The 17,378-nt window shown below is 33.8% G+C and overlaps 1 protein-coding gene across 4 annotated transcripts in view; it reads left to right on the top strand.

Annotated features, from left to right (window-relative positions):
* Window positions 1-2,781: 2,781 nt before the first annotated feature.
* Window positions 2,782-17,378, top strand: part of LOC113040184 (SH3 domain-binding protein 4-A) — a 32,313-nt gene continuing 17,716 nt past the window's right edge. The window contains exons 1-3 of one of the 4 annotated variants that reach the window (XM_026198487.1): window positions 2,800-2,888; window positions 14,893-14,962; window positions 17,094-17,286. In XM_026198487.1, coding sequence (XP_026054272.1) covers window positions 17,166-17,286 — 121 coding nt within the window. In that variant the 5' untranslated portion in view covers window positions 2,800-2,888; window positions 14,893-14,962; window positions 17,094-17,165. Of the gene's footprint in view, window positions 2,889-14,892; window positions 14,963-17,090; window positions 17,287-17,378 lie in introns of those variants that run through there. The other 3 variants (XM_026198485.1, XM_026198484.1, XM_026198488.1) reach the window with 3 other exon arrangements.

The following is a 17,378-nucleotide window of genomic DNA, read 5'->3' as shown; positions in this document are numbered from 1 at the left end:
ACCAACTTGTAAAAAGTGTTCACGTCCTCTTAGAACTCGTAATTACAACTTGTTAACTGGTAGTTTTCTGAGAGTTATGACTTTTACCGCCTGTCCACCTCAGATATATTCATTCACACTATCCTTAGGCATTGGTAGTGCAATAGTTCAGAGTCTAAAGGCCTGTTCGCACCAAGCACGATAACTATAAAGATAATGATAAAGATATAGTTCTAAAAATCGTTCTCAATATTAAAGAATAGCAGAGTCCACACTACTATAACGATAAAGGCATAGAGAAACGGTATCATTGGATTCATTTTCAGAACAGTTTTTTTTTCCAGCTGAACGATACAAACATTGACAGCCAAATTAGAATCCATCACGCTATAACAACCTCGAGAATTTAAAGAAGCAGACGCACGTGCGCTTAGAATAAGCAGACGATATTGTTCGCTGGTGTGGACGCTAATATTGCTATCTTTATAGTTATTTTTATAGTTATCGTTTATGGTGTGAAAGGGGCTTAAGGTTGTGAACAGCTCCAAGTAGAACATCATGTGTTGTCATTTCGATAGATAGTAATTATGATATGGCATGAATGTAGCATTACATAGCTACTGTTTATCACCTACTATGCAGATTAGGATGCAGGCAGGATGTGAGATTACTTACTGTTCATAGTCACATGACAACAAAATGGCTACCTTCACATCGATTATACCCAATAAACTCTATGGCTGCATCTGAAATATCATATTCTTTGAGTAGTTACTTCTTTTGAATAAGTAATTGATTCTTCGCAAAACACCGCTCTCCTTATGTGGTTTTATTAACAAAGTTCGGGAGGAGCAAGATCAGATAATCATCCAATTTGGCACAGGTGCATCTCGTTTGGCTTATCATCTTAACTAGCACACAAGCGTATATATATCCAGTCTTCCTACCTCCTGTCCCACGACAGTTCTTCGGCATCCCTCCTCCACCCCAACTCCTCACTTCTAATCTATTTATGCCAAATTAGGGATGGGGACCTATTTGGGTTCGGGCTATGCTCCAGGCCCGGACCCCTCCCCCAGGACAGCATGCCAAAATATGGCTACTATTCGCCTTCAGATTAGATGTAAGGGTGAACTCGTAAAAGTTACTGTTGCTATGTCCGACATAATTTTCTGGCAGTGAGAAATACATTGTGGAGAAAACTGATGAGATGCCGACAGACAAGACAGAGCAGGTTACTATTTTATTTTTATTTTTTTTTACATTTGCATTCATGCATTTAACAGATGCTTTTATCCAAAGTGACTTAGTGCATTCAGGCTAAGTTTTTTTTTGTATGTTTTGTTTTGTTTTTTGTTTTTATCAGTATGTGTGTTCCCTGGGAATTGAACCCACGACCTGTTGCACTGCTAACGCAATGCTCTACCACTGAAAATTTCTTTTTAAAGAAATTCAAACAATAAATACTGTTTTGTGGCTCTTTAAAGTGTCGTGTCAGATCAATGTATCGCCTCAGTTCAAGTAGCATGAAAATTTTACATCTTACCATATTAATTAAAAAGCACAAAATAACCATGATTGATTTTTTTTTTCGTGGAACCGTGGAAAGACATCAATATGCAAAGTTTTTCAAGTTTGAGTCCACCAAAGTTAATCTATTCTCCTCTCTGATTTGTTTGTGAGTAAGATGGTGAAGAATTTAGCATTATGATTGGTCAGATTGCCTGTCAATCAAGCTCTTTGTAAACAGTCAATTACATAGCAAGCATTAAAAATGTACGTTCTGTAATGTGTGTAGAATAAATGTAATGATGACCTACTACTTTTTGACGTTGTCATGACTTGACCTACCAGTATCATTTGTGTCGCTTCAGTGATTTGCAAATACTCTCGTGTAGCCTCATGGGATAGTAAATTGTCCATCAGATGTGTACTTAAGAGTTTTTTTTCAGTTATCTGAGTACATTTTGCCAAATTTTTAGGAATGTTGTAAATTCTGACATATTACTCTGTTCACATACTATTTTGGCCTACTATATAGGAGAAGTATGTAATTTTTGATATGGTCTATACCACCTGAATAGAGCTATCTGTTAGCATTTAAATTGTTTTATTGACACTTGCTTGCTGGCACATGAATAGGAGAAGTGTGCAATGCTTACAGGCAAACATTTGACCACTTACAACACTTACTTTAATTTGGAAGAAAAAAGAGAAATATTTATTATAATTACCTGCTTCGCCTTTTCTGATTCTTTGTTTGAAAACATGCCAAACTAAAAAAAAAGAAAAAAAAAAAATCAAAGATTTCAGCCTTTATTTAGTCAATTCTTTATGTTTTAAATCCTTATATTTCTTACTTTTTGAAATTTAAACAAATCGTTGAACAGATTAGATTTCTTAATTCCATTTCTTACTTTTAAATCAATTAAAAATAATAATAATAATTCCAAAACCACTCAAATGAGCCATTAATGTTTTCTATTTAATATGACATTATATTAGAAATGATGTAAGCTATATTTTTTTTCAGTATGCTCTTTAAAAAAAAAAAAAAAAAGTAATAGTCGAAGTATGAAAGTGATGGAAAGCTTGAAGTAGGGGACAGAATGAATATCATCAGCATCATCACTCAGTGAAATTAATAATTGATCAGGAAAACTAGACGCCAGGGGAAAAGTGATTTTCCTTGAGGGCCCTCGGTGACAGATGGCGAACCAAAGATTCCAGCCTCCGCTTAGCCGTCTCCGAATCTCCGCCCCTCTCCGTGACATCACCGGCACCCCGGCCCCGCCCAGATGCGATGCGAGACGCGTTTGCCCAACAGCCACAAAGGAGCACAAAGTGAAGTGACCAACTCAACACTACAACTGCGCGCTGCTTTGGATAAACATAACAGGAATGCAGAGGTGAGTTCATGCCATCGTTGCGCTTTTGTTCCTGTTAACCCTCTTGGCTGCTTTTGAATCGATTCGGATTATATTTTGAAACCTCCGAAATGTTTATGTTACTGTCTCAGCGCTCAGTGTTTTGTTGAACGCGTTTCTTGGAACATTTCAGATTTCACATGTCTTTTACAAACCTGAAGTTGAACATAGGCTATATCAGGTGTATTCAAGTTTTATATGCATAAACTTTAATGGGCAGAATATTAAAGAGACGTGAATTATATATAGCCTACATAAACAATAGTACAAATGTTTTTTTAGAACTAAAAACCTTGAATGAATGAATGAACTCATTATACATAATCTAAATTGGATGTTCCCAGAATTTCCTTTACAAACACTACGTAAAATATGTTTGTGTGTGTTTTGTTTTTTTTGTGGAAAATGTACATTGATTTCTTCAAGCATGTGTATTTTAAGTGGCCAATAATCATTATAAATATACATGTTTGTGACAAAATACCATAATAACTGCAGTTGCCATTACTGAAAAATGTGCAAATTGCACTGTAAACAATATTTCTCAAAGATGTGATTAGGAACAACTAATAGTATTTATTTATTTATTTATTTATTTCATTTATTTATACAAGAAAATACTATTTCAGTATTCCTATTTAAAAACTGGAGGCTACATTGAATTCAGTGTGTTACTTGCTGTTGCTTTGTAATCGTTTGATAAAAATGTGCTAGCCTTTTCTTAGTGCAAGCTGTTTCTACTCATTTTTTAAGTGGCAAATTTAGTTCTAAAAGCTCATTTTAGTTACTGTTCTATTGAAACTATTGTTACCATGGTACAGTTCCATTAGGAACAACTTGTTCTCCATTGACAGTTGGTTATTTATTGCTGTGGTTATCAGTGTTTGATAGTCACGACCACCCCGGTGGACATTTCTAATGGTGAGGACATCCTATACACCCTCGGCTCCCATTCCCAGCCGTCTATCCCCTCTCCTTTTCCTCCCTCCCCTTCCCACATTCCTTTCAGACTTTGAATGGAACAGGACTGACCTGTGGCATAGCTCAGCCTCTTTTTTTCTACAAGACCTCAGCTCCCCCTCTTATATTAACAATTTATTTTCAAGTTACGTGATGTATTAAATATTCATGGCTCACAGAACAAATAGCTGCTGCTACTTTAGACTGGTATGGTTGTATTTGCGCACGTTGGTGTGCATCTTTTTTTCATAAGCTTGTTTGTAGTGAAACTATATTTGTTGGGTCAGGAAACATCTCAAAATCTTGAAAAGGTAAGTCACGACAGTTCCAGATCCAATACATGTGAACTATGTTGACGGTCTGCTGTCGATAATCAAAGAATAAATTGTCTTGTTTGATTTGGACTTGCTATTTGGTTTGTGAAAACAAACAAAAGATACTTTTTTATGGTAACATTCTTACAGTAGAGTTAATGCTTTGCTACAATACGTCAAGAATAGCCTTGAGACTTCAACAGTCATACGTGTTAACATGAGACTAGTCTGCATTGTAATAAGTTACTAACCTTGTATGTGCTAATTTATAACCGTGTAAGTCCTCAAGTAAAACCGATAGCTTTTGCATGATACACAGGATAACGGAATGGAAAGTGATGTAATTATTCACAAAACATTGTTCATTGTTTATACCACATAAATAATGTTGGTATCTCATAACAAGAGGTTTATCCAGTTATGTTTAGAACGTAATGTAAATATGGATGCTTCAAACGTAATGTGTGCTTTTACGAGTCGAAGTGATTTTCTCTTGTAATTGACCAATGAATACTAATTGGTTTTAAGGTGGCTGGATATATTTACATTGTTCAGAGTCACGTGATCCCGATTGGACATATTACTTAGAGAGTGTTTGCGTGAGAAGAGTTCTTGATTTCAAAAATGAGTTGTGCTGTTTATAACTTGACACATCATTAACAAAAAAAAAATAATAAAAAACAAGACATGTCAAGCAACATCAAAAATGATCCGTCTAAAATGTGTAAAGCTGTAGTGTCCATTCTTTAAAAGTGATACTTGTAAATAAGCATTCTTGGCTCAATTTGTTAGTGCAGCCTTATAATTGAACTGAAAAATGTAAAGAAAATGTTTAAAACACATTTTTTTAAATGCTATATTTTATTATTAAACAAAAACGCAACTCCAAAATCCAAAAGTTGTACGTCTGAAATGTATATGGCTACAGTTAACATAGATATATTATAAAATAACTAAAATAAATGACATTTCATTGATTCTGTTTTGTGTTGTTCAGAAAAAAAAGGAAAAAAAAAAAAAAAAACGCAGGACGCATTGTCCAAAATTGTCCAACTGAATGTGTACAACTACAGTGTACAGTGTTCTAAAAGCAATACATTTAACGACAACCTTTAATAAACCTTTTAAACTTAAAATTAAACTTAAAATATCAAATGGGAAGTTAAAAGTATATCAAAACTTTTAAAACCACAAAAAAAAAAAAAACAATAATGAATGCAAGACACATTTTCTAAAATCAGTAGTCTGAAGTGTTTGCGGCAGTAGCAATGCATTTTATGATAACCATTAGCACAGCACGCTAATACCAAAACAAACAATATATAACGTAACTAAAATAAATGATTCTGTCTCGTGTTTTTTCAGAAAGAAAAAAAAACAATGTCCAAAATCGTCCATCTGAAATGGATGAAGAAAAAGCGATAAATTAATTGACAATCTTAAATGCATACTAATTTAAGAATTGCCGCTGAAAATGTTAAAAGTAATGAAAAAAAAGCATATACACAAACTGTAAAACTACAATAAAATAATTAAAAAGACAAAACGTCTCAAATGCTGTCTTGTGTGACACATTGTCCAAAATTGTCCAAATCGTAAAACTACCGAAGTGAATAGAACAAACTACAGCATACTGTCCATACAGCTGAACTTGTATCAAAGCCCAAACACGTTCTTCACAGAAGTGTCCATCTGCAAAAAATCACTCTCTCTATTATTTGTGTCTTGTCCTCTGTACATAAAGCCATGTTAGTCCAGCTTAGAGCAGCAGTGTTGAAATCCCCCTCCAGTCAGATGGCAGCCGTAAAAAATGTAAAAGCCAGGGCATAAAATGGCAGATCGTTTTACGAGGATTTAATGTTTGAGAGTTGGCCATCAGGAGAGATTACATTGTAAGTAAATTGTGGCTTTTACAGCGTTTATCCTGAGGCAAGCAGGCCTGATCTAGTTCAGCTCGCATCCAACTGGCCTTTCCACTCCCGTAGCTCTTCCAAACATGAATGACTGTTATAGACGGGTTGCGTTATGATGCTATATTTAAAGAAAGCCGCTAGTTTCAGTTTAGCTAAGGGTAAGTATTACTCTGGAGAACCTAGAATTATATACTCTCTTTTGCTTTTTCTGTGCGTCGGGATGAGGGAGTGTATTGTTGATGGTATCAGTGGGTGTCTTTAGCTGGGATCAGGACCAAGACCTGGGTGGTTCGTTTTCAGGACTCAAACATGAGACGCTCAACAGTCTGGGGCTCGAATTTAAGCCTGTTGTCTAACCCTCTGTTTCCTGATGATTCATCGGCCGTAGGTATATATATATATATAATATGTGTGTGTTTGTTACATGTAAAATAAGAGCATCTTCACCTCAATCCCTGATTCAGCTGACTGACATGTGCTTGCCACATGTAGTTTGTCTGCGTTCTTTAACGTTTCTGCTTCTCGTATTTGGCCCAGAGGAAGCTCAGGGTTATGAGTGAGATTCCTGTGCTGTTTATGATCTATCAGCTGAGGAATGATATTAGATTCCAGTCTGTGGCAGCCGATTTCCAGCTGGAGGCCTTGAGATCCACCGTAACAGCAGCAGGAGGAGGAGACGGGACGGGACGGAAGCGAGCAGCAAAGCATTTCCTCTTTCTATTTCTCTTTTCCTCTCTCACTGTTTCTCCAGAGCACTTCGTGTCATAGTTTGGCCACTTCCTGTGGCTGTAAACAGAGCCGTCGTCCAAATGAATGCATGACCCTACCAAATATTATTATTATTATAGATATTTTTTTGTATGCAACATATGATTTCTTGTAGTTTTGTGTTCAGTCAGGTGAAATTATCTGGAAATTATTAACTATAAAAATAGTTAAATTATTTTATTTGGTAAATAGTTATAAATAAAGTAATTTAGTATTGTTTTATTAAAAATTTATAAAAAATAGACAAATATAATTATAATTTATATAATTAATATGATTAATTATTTTACATGTTATTAATACCCACCCACATTATTATCTAATAAATAAAATAACATTACATTAAATATGAAAGTATATTATTGTTAAAAATAATTGTGTGATATTTGTACTATTAAATATTAATGTAAAATATATAAATAAATGGCATAATCTAAATATTTATAACTTAAATGTTTATATTTATTTATTGTAATTATGTAATATGTTAATACTCAATTTAGTTTAATTATATTAAGTATTTTTTTATTATAAAAAAAATGTCTGTATAGGTTTTGAGAGATTTGTCCTTAAACCTGATTTAGAAGACATCAAATTTATTAGTTCTTTCACACTTTTAAAAGTGGAAAGAATGTAATGTTATTTTTGTGCTTTGCTAATAGTTCTAGTCGATGAAAGCTTTTGCTGTTGAATCAATGTCTGACCAGAACAAGTTTGTCTTTAAGCCTCATTTAATGAAGTGTTTCATAGACAAAGTCACAGCAAACCAACCCTGAAAGTCAGAGATGAAGGAATTCCTCCGAGTGCTCAACTTAGTCGATTTCGGAATGATTTTCATTTAATCGAAAAATCCTGTCATTGTCCTTTGCGCTTCAATCTGTTTTCTAGCCAGAAGGGATATATTGGCATCTGAGAACGACTTTGACTGAATGCAGAGGCATTGAACAGTACATGCATTTGAGATGCATGCTGTCTGATATCCGAGATGAGGAATCTGATTGGCGGTTGCTGTTCTGGAATTTAGCCAATCAGGTGTTTGGTTCTATGACTGAGAGATTGAAGTGTCAACTTGACTTTCATTAACGCTAGACTGAATTTCTTTTTGAATTTCTCACCAGGGACGTCATGATACACCCTCCAGAGTTTAAGTGCCCACATTTTGTGCTTGATTGTTCTGGATTTCTAAACGGCTGATATCTAGAAGTGCTGATGGCCTGCTCATTACCTTTCTCACTCCTTGTTCCTGTTGCTGCATGATTTTGATGAATCTTTTTATCATTTTATCCCTATTTGTGTGTCATTGTGGCTATCAGTTAAGATTACTCTCACAGTCACAAATAATCTGCTACTGCATAATTAATGTATAAATAATAATTTCGACAAAAGTTACTTATTTGTACTAAATTATTATTATTTAGTTTTAGTAAAAAATTATATTATACATTTTGTAAAACATTGTTATTATAAATTATAATAATTGTATATATTAAATTTATATTATTCTATATTAATATAAAATAAATGAATACATATAAAATATAAATATTTTAATTTATTGCAAATAATTTACTGACAAAACTAAAATATAATATATACTACTGTAATATTATATTATATTTTCTAAAATATAATGTCAATATAAAAATTACTAAAATATTAATATAGAATATAAAAATATTGTAAGCTTATAATAATTGCATATACTTAATAATTTGTAGTATTAATATTAACACAGCATATTAATACTTTACATTTACATTTACATTTAATCATTTAGCAGACGCTTTTATCCAAAGCGACTTACAAATACTTAATATTCAATCAATCATAAATTAAGTATTGTTACATTATATAATTTAAGTTCAAATAATATTAATATAGAATATTAAAACATTGTAAATAATTAATTAATATAGTTATATTATGTAAATGGAATAATTTAGTATCCATTTTATTATTCAAATATAATATCAATATACAATGATAAATATGAAAATATTCTACATAATTTGAATTGATACAAAATTATTTTTATTTCATATATATATATATATATATATATATATATATATATATATATATATATATATATATATATATTGCATTGAAATACTTAAGTGCTAATTTTATTATTAAAGTATTAGTATATTTCATAAACATGTTTCTATAAAATATGAAATACTATACTACAAAAGTAAAAATAACATTCAATTCATTACTACTACATTATTTGCAATTATTTAATAAAATGTTATAAATCATTTAGTATTATTTTCCATTAATATAAAATGTTTCAATAATATATTAATTCTATATTAAAAATAATGCTTAGATTGTTCTTAACCTAATAATATTTCATAGAATACCAAAAGACACTCTAAAACTATGCCTTAAAAAATACAAAGTACTTTGTATCTTTTTTTTTATCACAGTGTTAGACACCTGATATTTTCCTATAACAAACAGAGGTTGCATCATGAAATGGTGAGAAATATCTGCATGGTTGAGTGATGCGAGACGGCACCACCCCAGTAACCAAACAGACACGCGCCAGAAAATACACACCGACATCCTGCACTTCAGGTTTTATTTAATTTCAGGCCACATTTGGTGTGTAATGTAAAATATGATTCCATTGCTCCATGAACATATTAAATGATGAATGTGTTGGGATGCTGGCTTTTTGTGAGCACTGGTCTCCAGAGAAGTGTGTGTGTGTACTGTAATAATTAGGTTTGACTCCATGGTTTTGCTCTGGTTAGTCTCTGCAGGCTTTCTCCTCCCACCAAGGACTTCACTCTCTCTCCCAAACACATGCACACACTAGTGAAAACTCAGAAAATAAATGATTATGTACTCGCTGAAGCGCTGAAATTGCATACTGTAGGGGGTCTCATGTCCAATTATCAGAATAAATATAGCCAGAAACTGCACGTATACTCTACGAAGTGCGTAAACGTAAACATTGCCAGTGTTTGGTTTTGTTGAGTGTATATATACTGTGTGTTCTGGATGGATTGTGATGGTTGACTAAAGTGTAAAAAGTTATTTTTCTAAATTGTAAATAAACCAAAGATTATTCAAATTGTTTTATAAGCAAACATATTTACGTTTTTCTACTTTAATTCAGTGTTACTTGCAGTTTCTTCGTAACTAATTGCGATATTTACTAGCAATTTCTGAGTAAAAATTGTTTCTAAATTGTTTCTTCTCTTGAGCAACATTCAGCTAGATGTTTTTGTTGTTGTTGTTGTTGACTAGATTGAGGTAGAGCTGAATTAGTATATAATAGCTTTAGCTAATTTTCTTAACAATATTGTGCTCAACTGTTTCTCTGCCCTGATAATAGTTGACCTGAAAGATAAACTGACTGTAGAAAAAATAAAATAAAATCAGAACCATATATTAATTATTGTATATGTTAATAATTGCGTTAAGTAACGGTTTTATTTATATTTTTATATAATTATAAAGAAATGAAAATGTTATTATATTATACTTCTTACTAAATGGTTAAAGTAATTATTTTTGAACTATAGTAAACATACATAATGAAGTTGCAATTAATTTAACTCTTTATTTAATTTATTTTAATAATTCGTGATTTGCGGAGAAAAAAACTGGTTTGCTTTGCAACGGTTGCACAATTTTGCGAACATTTAGTAATTTATAAATCAGTAAGGATTTACTACTTTTACTCAATAAAACAACTCTAAAATTAAATATTAATATTTATGGTTGTCTTATTCACTTTATTTTCCAACATTTAACCATCAAACTTTTTTGGAAGAGTGCAGTGAGACCTTAAAATTTCTCTTTTTCTTGATAACCACTTCTCATTGCAATTATAGTAAGGATTTATCACATGCTGCGTGTTGAACACCTCATTATAATAATAGTTACATTTAGATTTCATGCAGTCCTACCTGTTATAAATTACAGTCTGAAGCATGAAACTGAGCTTGTGTAGCTAGAAAAGTTTGCATATATTTTAGACCTATCATTGAAAGAAAAATTGGAACAAATGACTGTTGGCATATTTACTGACACTGAAACAATAATCATAAGCAGATCCAGACTTTTAGTAGCCGAAAGCATGACATCTGCAGAGTTGCAGTCCAGGTCTTATGACTGTTCTTTCTCCCTGAGGAATGGAACACACCTAAAAAAAGCACAGTCGTCATCAGTTTCCACAAGTACAATAGTGTTGCATTGTGTTTCATAATTAATGGGGACTCAGCACAAATTCAGTCCTTGTAATCCCCCTAAACGCCCCTGAAAGTCTCGCGTCAGTCGGCGTGACTCCTGAGGTAAATCTTCTGGCTTACGTTGAACGTGCTGGGCTTTATATGTCTTTCAGAGCGTTTGGTTTGGTTTGTGAAGATGGTCAGGGGGCGAGCAAGTCTTCATTGTTATGTAGAGCGTCGTTTCTTGAAAGAAAGGCCCGACCTGACGCAAAACAACACCGTTCATTTACAGAGGACTTAGTTTAAGCCTCGGCTAATCCAGACCTCCCAACAGAAATGAATTCTGGCATCATTTTCTCCAGCCTTTGGAGAGGCACATTTGGGAGCACAACTCACTGGCCATGAATTGTTTCTTTTTGCGTATTCATGTATGCAAATGATATTCTGAGTGTAATTGAAACAACAATATGATGTATTCTCCTTTGACTTGCTGTGCACCAGAAATAAAATTAGTGCACATGCTTCGGCACAATGAGAAATCTGTAAGCTATTTGTACGCATGGCACAGGGTTGAATTTGGCTTCCAACCTTTCCTAATTGCATATATAGTTGTATTTATTTAGCATAACTGCATATGTATATAATTTCAGAACATATTTGTTCTGTTTTCTTTGTATGTATGGATTAATTGGGTAGTTACTGACATTCGGTGATAATGTCATGTCAACAACACCTTAAGAAATATATTTACTGAGAAAAATTACCCGCTGAATATTATGATATATATATATAATAAATGTGTGTGTGTGTCTGTATATATATATATATATATATATATATATATATATATATATATATATATATATATATATATAAATTAATGCATTTATCAGACGATTTTATTCAAAGTGACTTAGGCTCACATTTTGGTGTCGTCATGTGTTCCCTGGGAATCGAACCCACAACCATGCGCTGCTAACGCAATTCGCTGTTGTTTAATATATCAAAATGATACATTTTACATATAAATACTACATATATTATGTAGAGCATATTTTATATAGCACATTTTTATTTTAAAGGTGTGTGTGTGTATACATATCTACAAAAAAATCGTCAGCCTTACTAATTGTATTAATTGATTTATTTGTTGATGTTTGCTTGTTCATTTACTCGACTTATCCTTGGTCAAAAAGATTTTCCCTCTCTTTCTCTCTTTCTGAGGAATATGTTTGATAAAGAGGCTTGTAATGTCAGACTCATTTGCAGTAGCTGAGCCTTGTCAGGTCGAATGACCTATTCGCGCAGAGACGATAAATGAAGTCGGTCATTTATTGGACTCCTGAAATTAACCTCTTATGGGCTCTTGGAAATATTATCCTCCACCCACACCCTCTTGCACTTTACCTGAGTAAACCTTTTGTTTTAGAGTCAGTGGTGAAGTATGGACTGCAGGGCAGTGCAGAAAGAAATTGCTTTGTCCTCTGCAGAAGGGTCATTTATATACGATGTGGTCATATTTACCATGTGATGAGCTGTTGGCGGAAATCCCACTCGGCTTCTTCACCCAATTAGCTTGTCAAAGTAATATAAAACTCTTTCATATCATCATTGGAACTAATAATAACATTTTATAACCGAAAGGGCCTTAATGTGGCATGTTATCTCAGTTATTGCCTCAATGCCAGGTTTTGGAAATGTAATTATAATAATTCATTTGAAATGACAGGTGTTTTTACGCAGGGCGGAAGGATCGGTTTTATATGGATGTGGTAATGCCGCTCTGTTTGAATTAATTAATTCAGCCAAACACTGAGCTTTATCTGTATGAAGCTGTCTGAAGGACGATGATTAAGGAGGAGTGCTTGAATTTAAACTCGCTAGGTTTCCGCAGAGCTAACAATGTATCTAAGAGCATCTAAATTCCCTGGCCTCCAGCTTGAAGTGCTTTCCACTCATCTTCTTTGAGTTACGTGCCGCATCCGAGATAAGAGTTCTCATGTCTTATGGGACACCCGAGAGTCGTGGATTACCAGTGTTTCATGTTGTCGACGGATGGTCTGAAACATCGCTCTGGCTAAATATTACAGGGATGTTGCTATATGGGAATAGCAGGGTTTAGTTTCCCGTTCCAGGTCCATTAACTGTTCTTGTACTACTTTTGGGAAAGTATTGAGTGTGTTTTTTTTTTTTTTTAAAGTGCATTATGTCATTCCATCTATGTTGGGTGGTTTTAGAACTGCTAAGGGAACCAAAAACATCTAATTATGTTTGTTTCTGATTTTAATTATATTAATAGTTCTTGCAGTGCAAAACAACACTCTACTTTCTTAAAAGTGCAAACATTGTACCATTTTGGTGGGGGGAAAGTGTGGTTTAAAAGTTAATGGAAATTAAATGATTATTATTAAAAAAAAAAATGTAATGTTAAAACTGAATTTTTGTCACCGAAAAGTTGTATGTAATTTCTTAAGTTTGTGTGTTAAGGTTCTGTTTCTGATTTAAGTTTTGTTAACAGTTCTTGCGGTGCAAATCAACACTGATTACTTTCTTAAAAGTACTACATTGCGCCATTTGGCGGGGTGTTAATAGAAGCGAAACGTATATCTTTATAATTGTATTTAATGTAAAACAATGCGTTTTTCTCACCGGAAATTAGCATAATTGCTAATGTTTCTATCAAAACAAAACAAAAATTCTGTTACCATGTCAAGTTCACACTGGCAGCATTTCAGTGTAATTTTGTTGGCAAAAAAAAGTTGTAAATGTGGTTTAAATCACTATCAAAACAAAAAAGTTTATATTGGTCTATGTGACGAATTTGCAAGACTAACATTAGTGAAATAATTTTTTTTTAAAACACGACATTCCAGATTTAGTGGATTCCTTAGTTAAATGACTGGTTATGTCCTACAAAATTTTTCCAAACAACTATAAGTGTGACTGCACATTTCAACTGCTAATAATAATGCATTGCATTCTCAGCATTGCCACAAGGGGCACTTTACTACCAATTTTAATAAACCACTTATCTACAACTGTTTTTTTTTTTTTTGGCTTCAGCAATTTGAATAAAATTTTGCTAAGATAAACTGGGCATATTTATACCTAGCTACTCGAACAACATTACATCTTGTTTAGGGGTGCTCCGATCACGATCGGCCGATCGTTAATGCGCATCTCGTCAGTAAAGCCGGTTCTCTAATCAGCGGTTAATTCCATCAGGTGCGTGATTTCACATAGAGCAGCTGTTACTACACAGAGCCGTTGTTAACTGAGAAGATGCGCCAAAAAACGCTGAAAATGAAGTGGATTTGCGCATCTTCTCTATTAACAACGGCTCTGTGTAGTAACAGCGGCTCAATGTGAAATCACGCACCTGATGGAATTAACCCCTGATTAGAGAACCGGCTTTACTGACGAGATGCGCATAACGATCGGCCGATCGTGATCGGAGCACCCCTAGTCTTGTTAAGTAGGCCTGTTACCACCAATAGAAATTGCAAAAGCATTCGTTCAACATGTCTAATGATATCACACACTTACGATTTGAAACTGAGGTTGACAGATCAATGACTAAATAGCTTTATTACTAGAGTCTGTGAAAATAGACATTAAAGAAAAGAGGATGGGGGATACAGAGGGATTACGGGAAGGAGACACTAGTCTTCAGTCTTTGAAGTGTCCCAGGTGCTGTTATCAGAAACTATGATTACATCCTTGTCAGACCTCTAGGTTTCTAATCCATCAATTGCTCTTCCTCTGCCTCCTAATACCACAATTGACACATCCAACCGGGCCAGTGATGATATTGTCGAGTTTAAAATGGGAACTTATTTTTTAGGTGCTCCTAAAAGAAGAACCATAGACCTTGAAGCACTTCCACAGAGATAGAGCTGATAGAGCCGAGGGAGGTCAGTGCTGTAATTTTACAATTTCATTTTTTTTCCAGGAATGCACTCTCCTCATTCTCCAACTTCTGATGGCCTGAATTATGAATAAAATAAAAGCATGAGGGAAGATTTTTCTTAAGGATTGGACTAAAGGGAACAGAGCCAAGTGGTATTGGCGACCAAATTCAGCATCCATTAAATGTAGATAAAAGAAATGGACATTTAAAAGGAAATAAATCTTTCCATGAGTCTTTTGTGTGAAAGGCTTTTAAAACATACATGCCAAAGATGCTTACCTCCTTTTGAAGGGTTCATCATCAAGCCTTTAAGTAGCAGACATGAAAGGTCCTTCCAAGGCCTTCATCTTTCAACTTCCACTGAGTGGTATTAAAATTTTCCACAGCAAAACTTTGCATTCATCCAAGTACAGCTTTTCTATACAGAGACACTCTCATGTCATTTCAAACCTCATTTATGGCATCCTATGTTAAAGTAAGCTACTCAGCTACTCTGAGTTACTTGGCCCTTTGGTCTTGTTTGAGATTCGATTCATGCTGCTTTGATTATTTAGTCCGACTAATTATAGCTTGTTTTACATCTCTGTGTTGTTTTGCATGTCTGTCACGTCAAGCGCAGATTAATAGTGCTCATCGTCTCAGACAGAAGTTGAGGCAATCATGCATGGGAATTGAGTCTGTTTCCTCCCCCCGCCAAAGCCAAGCTGTTGCTCACCTTAAGAGAGCATAAATCATAGCAGAAAAATAGCACCTCTAATCCACAACAAGGTGAAAAAATTGATCATTTTATAAACCGCTACAGGAGTTTGCAAAAAGGTGTTTTTTTTTTTTTTTTGTTTTTTTTATGGAACCATGCTGACACTAAAAGTAATATATTCATTTTTGGATGGTATTTATTCATATTCATCACCTAGCAGGTGTTTTAGTTTGTTTAATTGATGGAACCCCTGCTGCAACATATGCATGTGATTTTTATTTCAAGGTGTCCTTTGAAATGCTTTGATATCTTTCTTTTAGGACCCGGCAAATCAAACACTAAATGATAAAAGACCGTTTCATCCAGATATCAGGTCTATAAATTACAAGCACATATTCTGTTGTTGTTTCTAGCAGAGAGAGGTACATTAGATTAATATATATATATATTTTATATATATATATATATATTTTTTTATGTCAATTTTATTACCTTGTTTGTGATCGTGTGACTTGCAGTCTTAAGTAAATGTGCACACTGTGTGATAACATTGATCCATAGAGACTTATGCTGTTTAAAGCTGTAAGTAAATTATAGAATATTTTACTGAAAGAATATTTAAGTTGAAATCAAATATGGGAAAGAGGGATTAGTGACAGTAGCAAAAAAAAACAAAACAAATTGACCTGTTGTCTCAAAAATTCAGAAAGGCATTACATTTTGATAAAAGACTTTGATGGTGTTTTGATGTTTGGAGCAAAATACACAAGAAGACCAGGAATGTGCATTTAGTAAAAATGGGTACATTTTCATTTCATGCTAGCTTTGTTTTGTTAGCAGTGAGATGTCTCTAATAAGTTTTAATTTTTAGAGATTAAGTAAAAAGTTAAAGTGAAGGTCATAGATGGAACACATGGTCATTTGAGAAGATGAAAACTCCTTGATATGGCTGAAGATTTCTTATTGATTGTAGTAACATCTGATGGATTTTATCTAATTGCCATGTATTTCTTTAGTTAAACTTAGTTGCGACTAGAGTGAATGTTATGAAATGAACAAAGAGCATTATTCATACTTGACTCTCAGAATTTACTAGTATCTGACATCTGGAAATAGATGTTCTTGACTCCTAAGCCAACAGTTTCTGATTTAACTTCTAAATACATAACAATGTGTAAACCTCTTCCAAGACAGATTAAAAGTAATCAACTTTTAAAGATCTCTTAATCTCATGCACTACATATAACTTACATCTTGTTCCAGTTTGTCCCTTTAGCTATATCACACTAATCTCTAGCTACAATCTCTCTGAAGAGTTTTGCCTTAATGATCCAATAATCTGATTTCAGCATGTCTCATTATTCTCAGTGAGTCAAGCGTTTGTCCTGTCACACAAAGCTAATCAAGAATGTCCCTGTCCTTTTTGTTTTCCCAGCAGGAAAAAATGGAAAACTGCCAGTGTTTGATTGTCAGGTTTGGAGCAACGGTGAAATAGCGTAAACAATGCAAGATGGCCGCCCACAGGATCAGAGTAACCACCAACAACAATGTGCTCCCTAGATGTAAATCAGAGGGCACTCTTATTGACCTTGATGAGGGAGTGACTGAGGCGAGTCTTACAGATGTCAAAGGTCAGTTTATTGTACTGCAAATAAACTAGGAGAGCATTTGATTTGGTTGTGCCATTTGCATTAAAAATTAGTAATTCTTATTAATGTTTCTC

Source organism: Carassius auratus, chromosome 22, assembly GCF_003368295.1.
Source record: "Carassius auratus strain Wakin chromosome 22, ASM336829v1, whole genome shotgun sequence".
Classification (NCBI taxonomy): domain Eukaryota; kingdom Metazoa; phylum Chordata; class Actinopteri; order Cypriniformes; family Cyprinidae; genus Carassius; species Carassius auratus.
The sequence above is the reverse complement of the archived record's forward strand: the minus strand, read 5'-3'. Positions and strand labels throughout refer to the sequence as shown.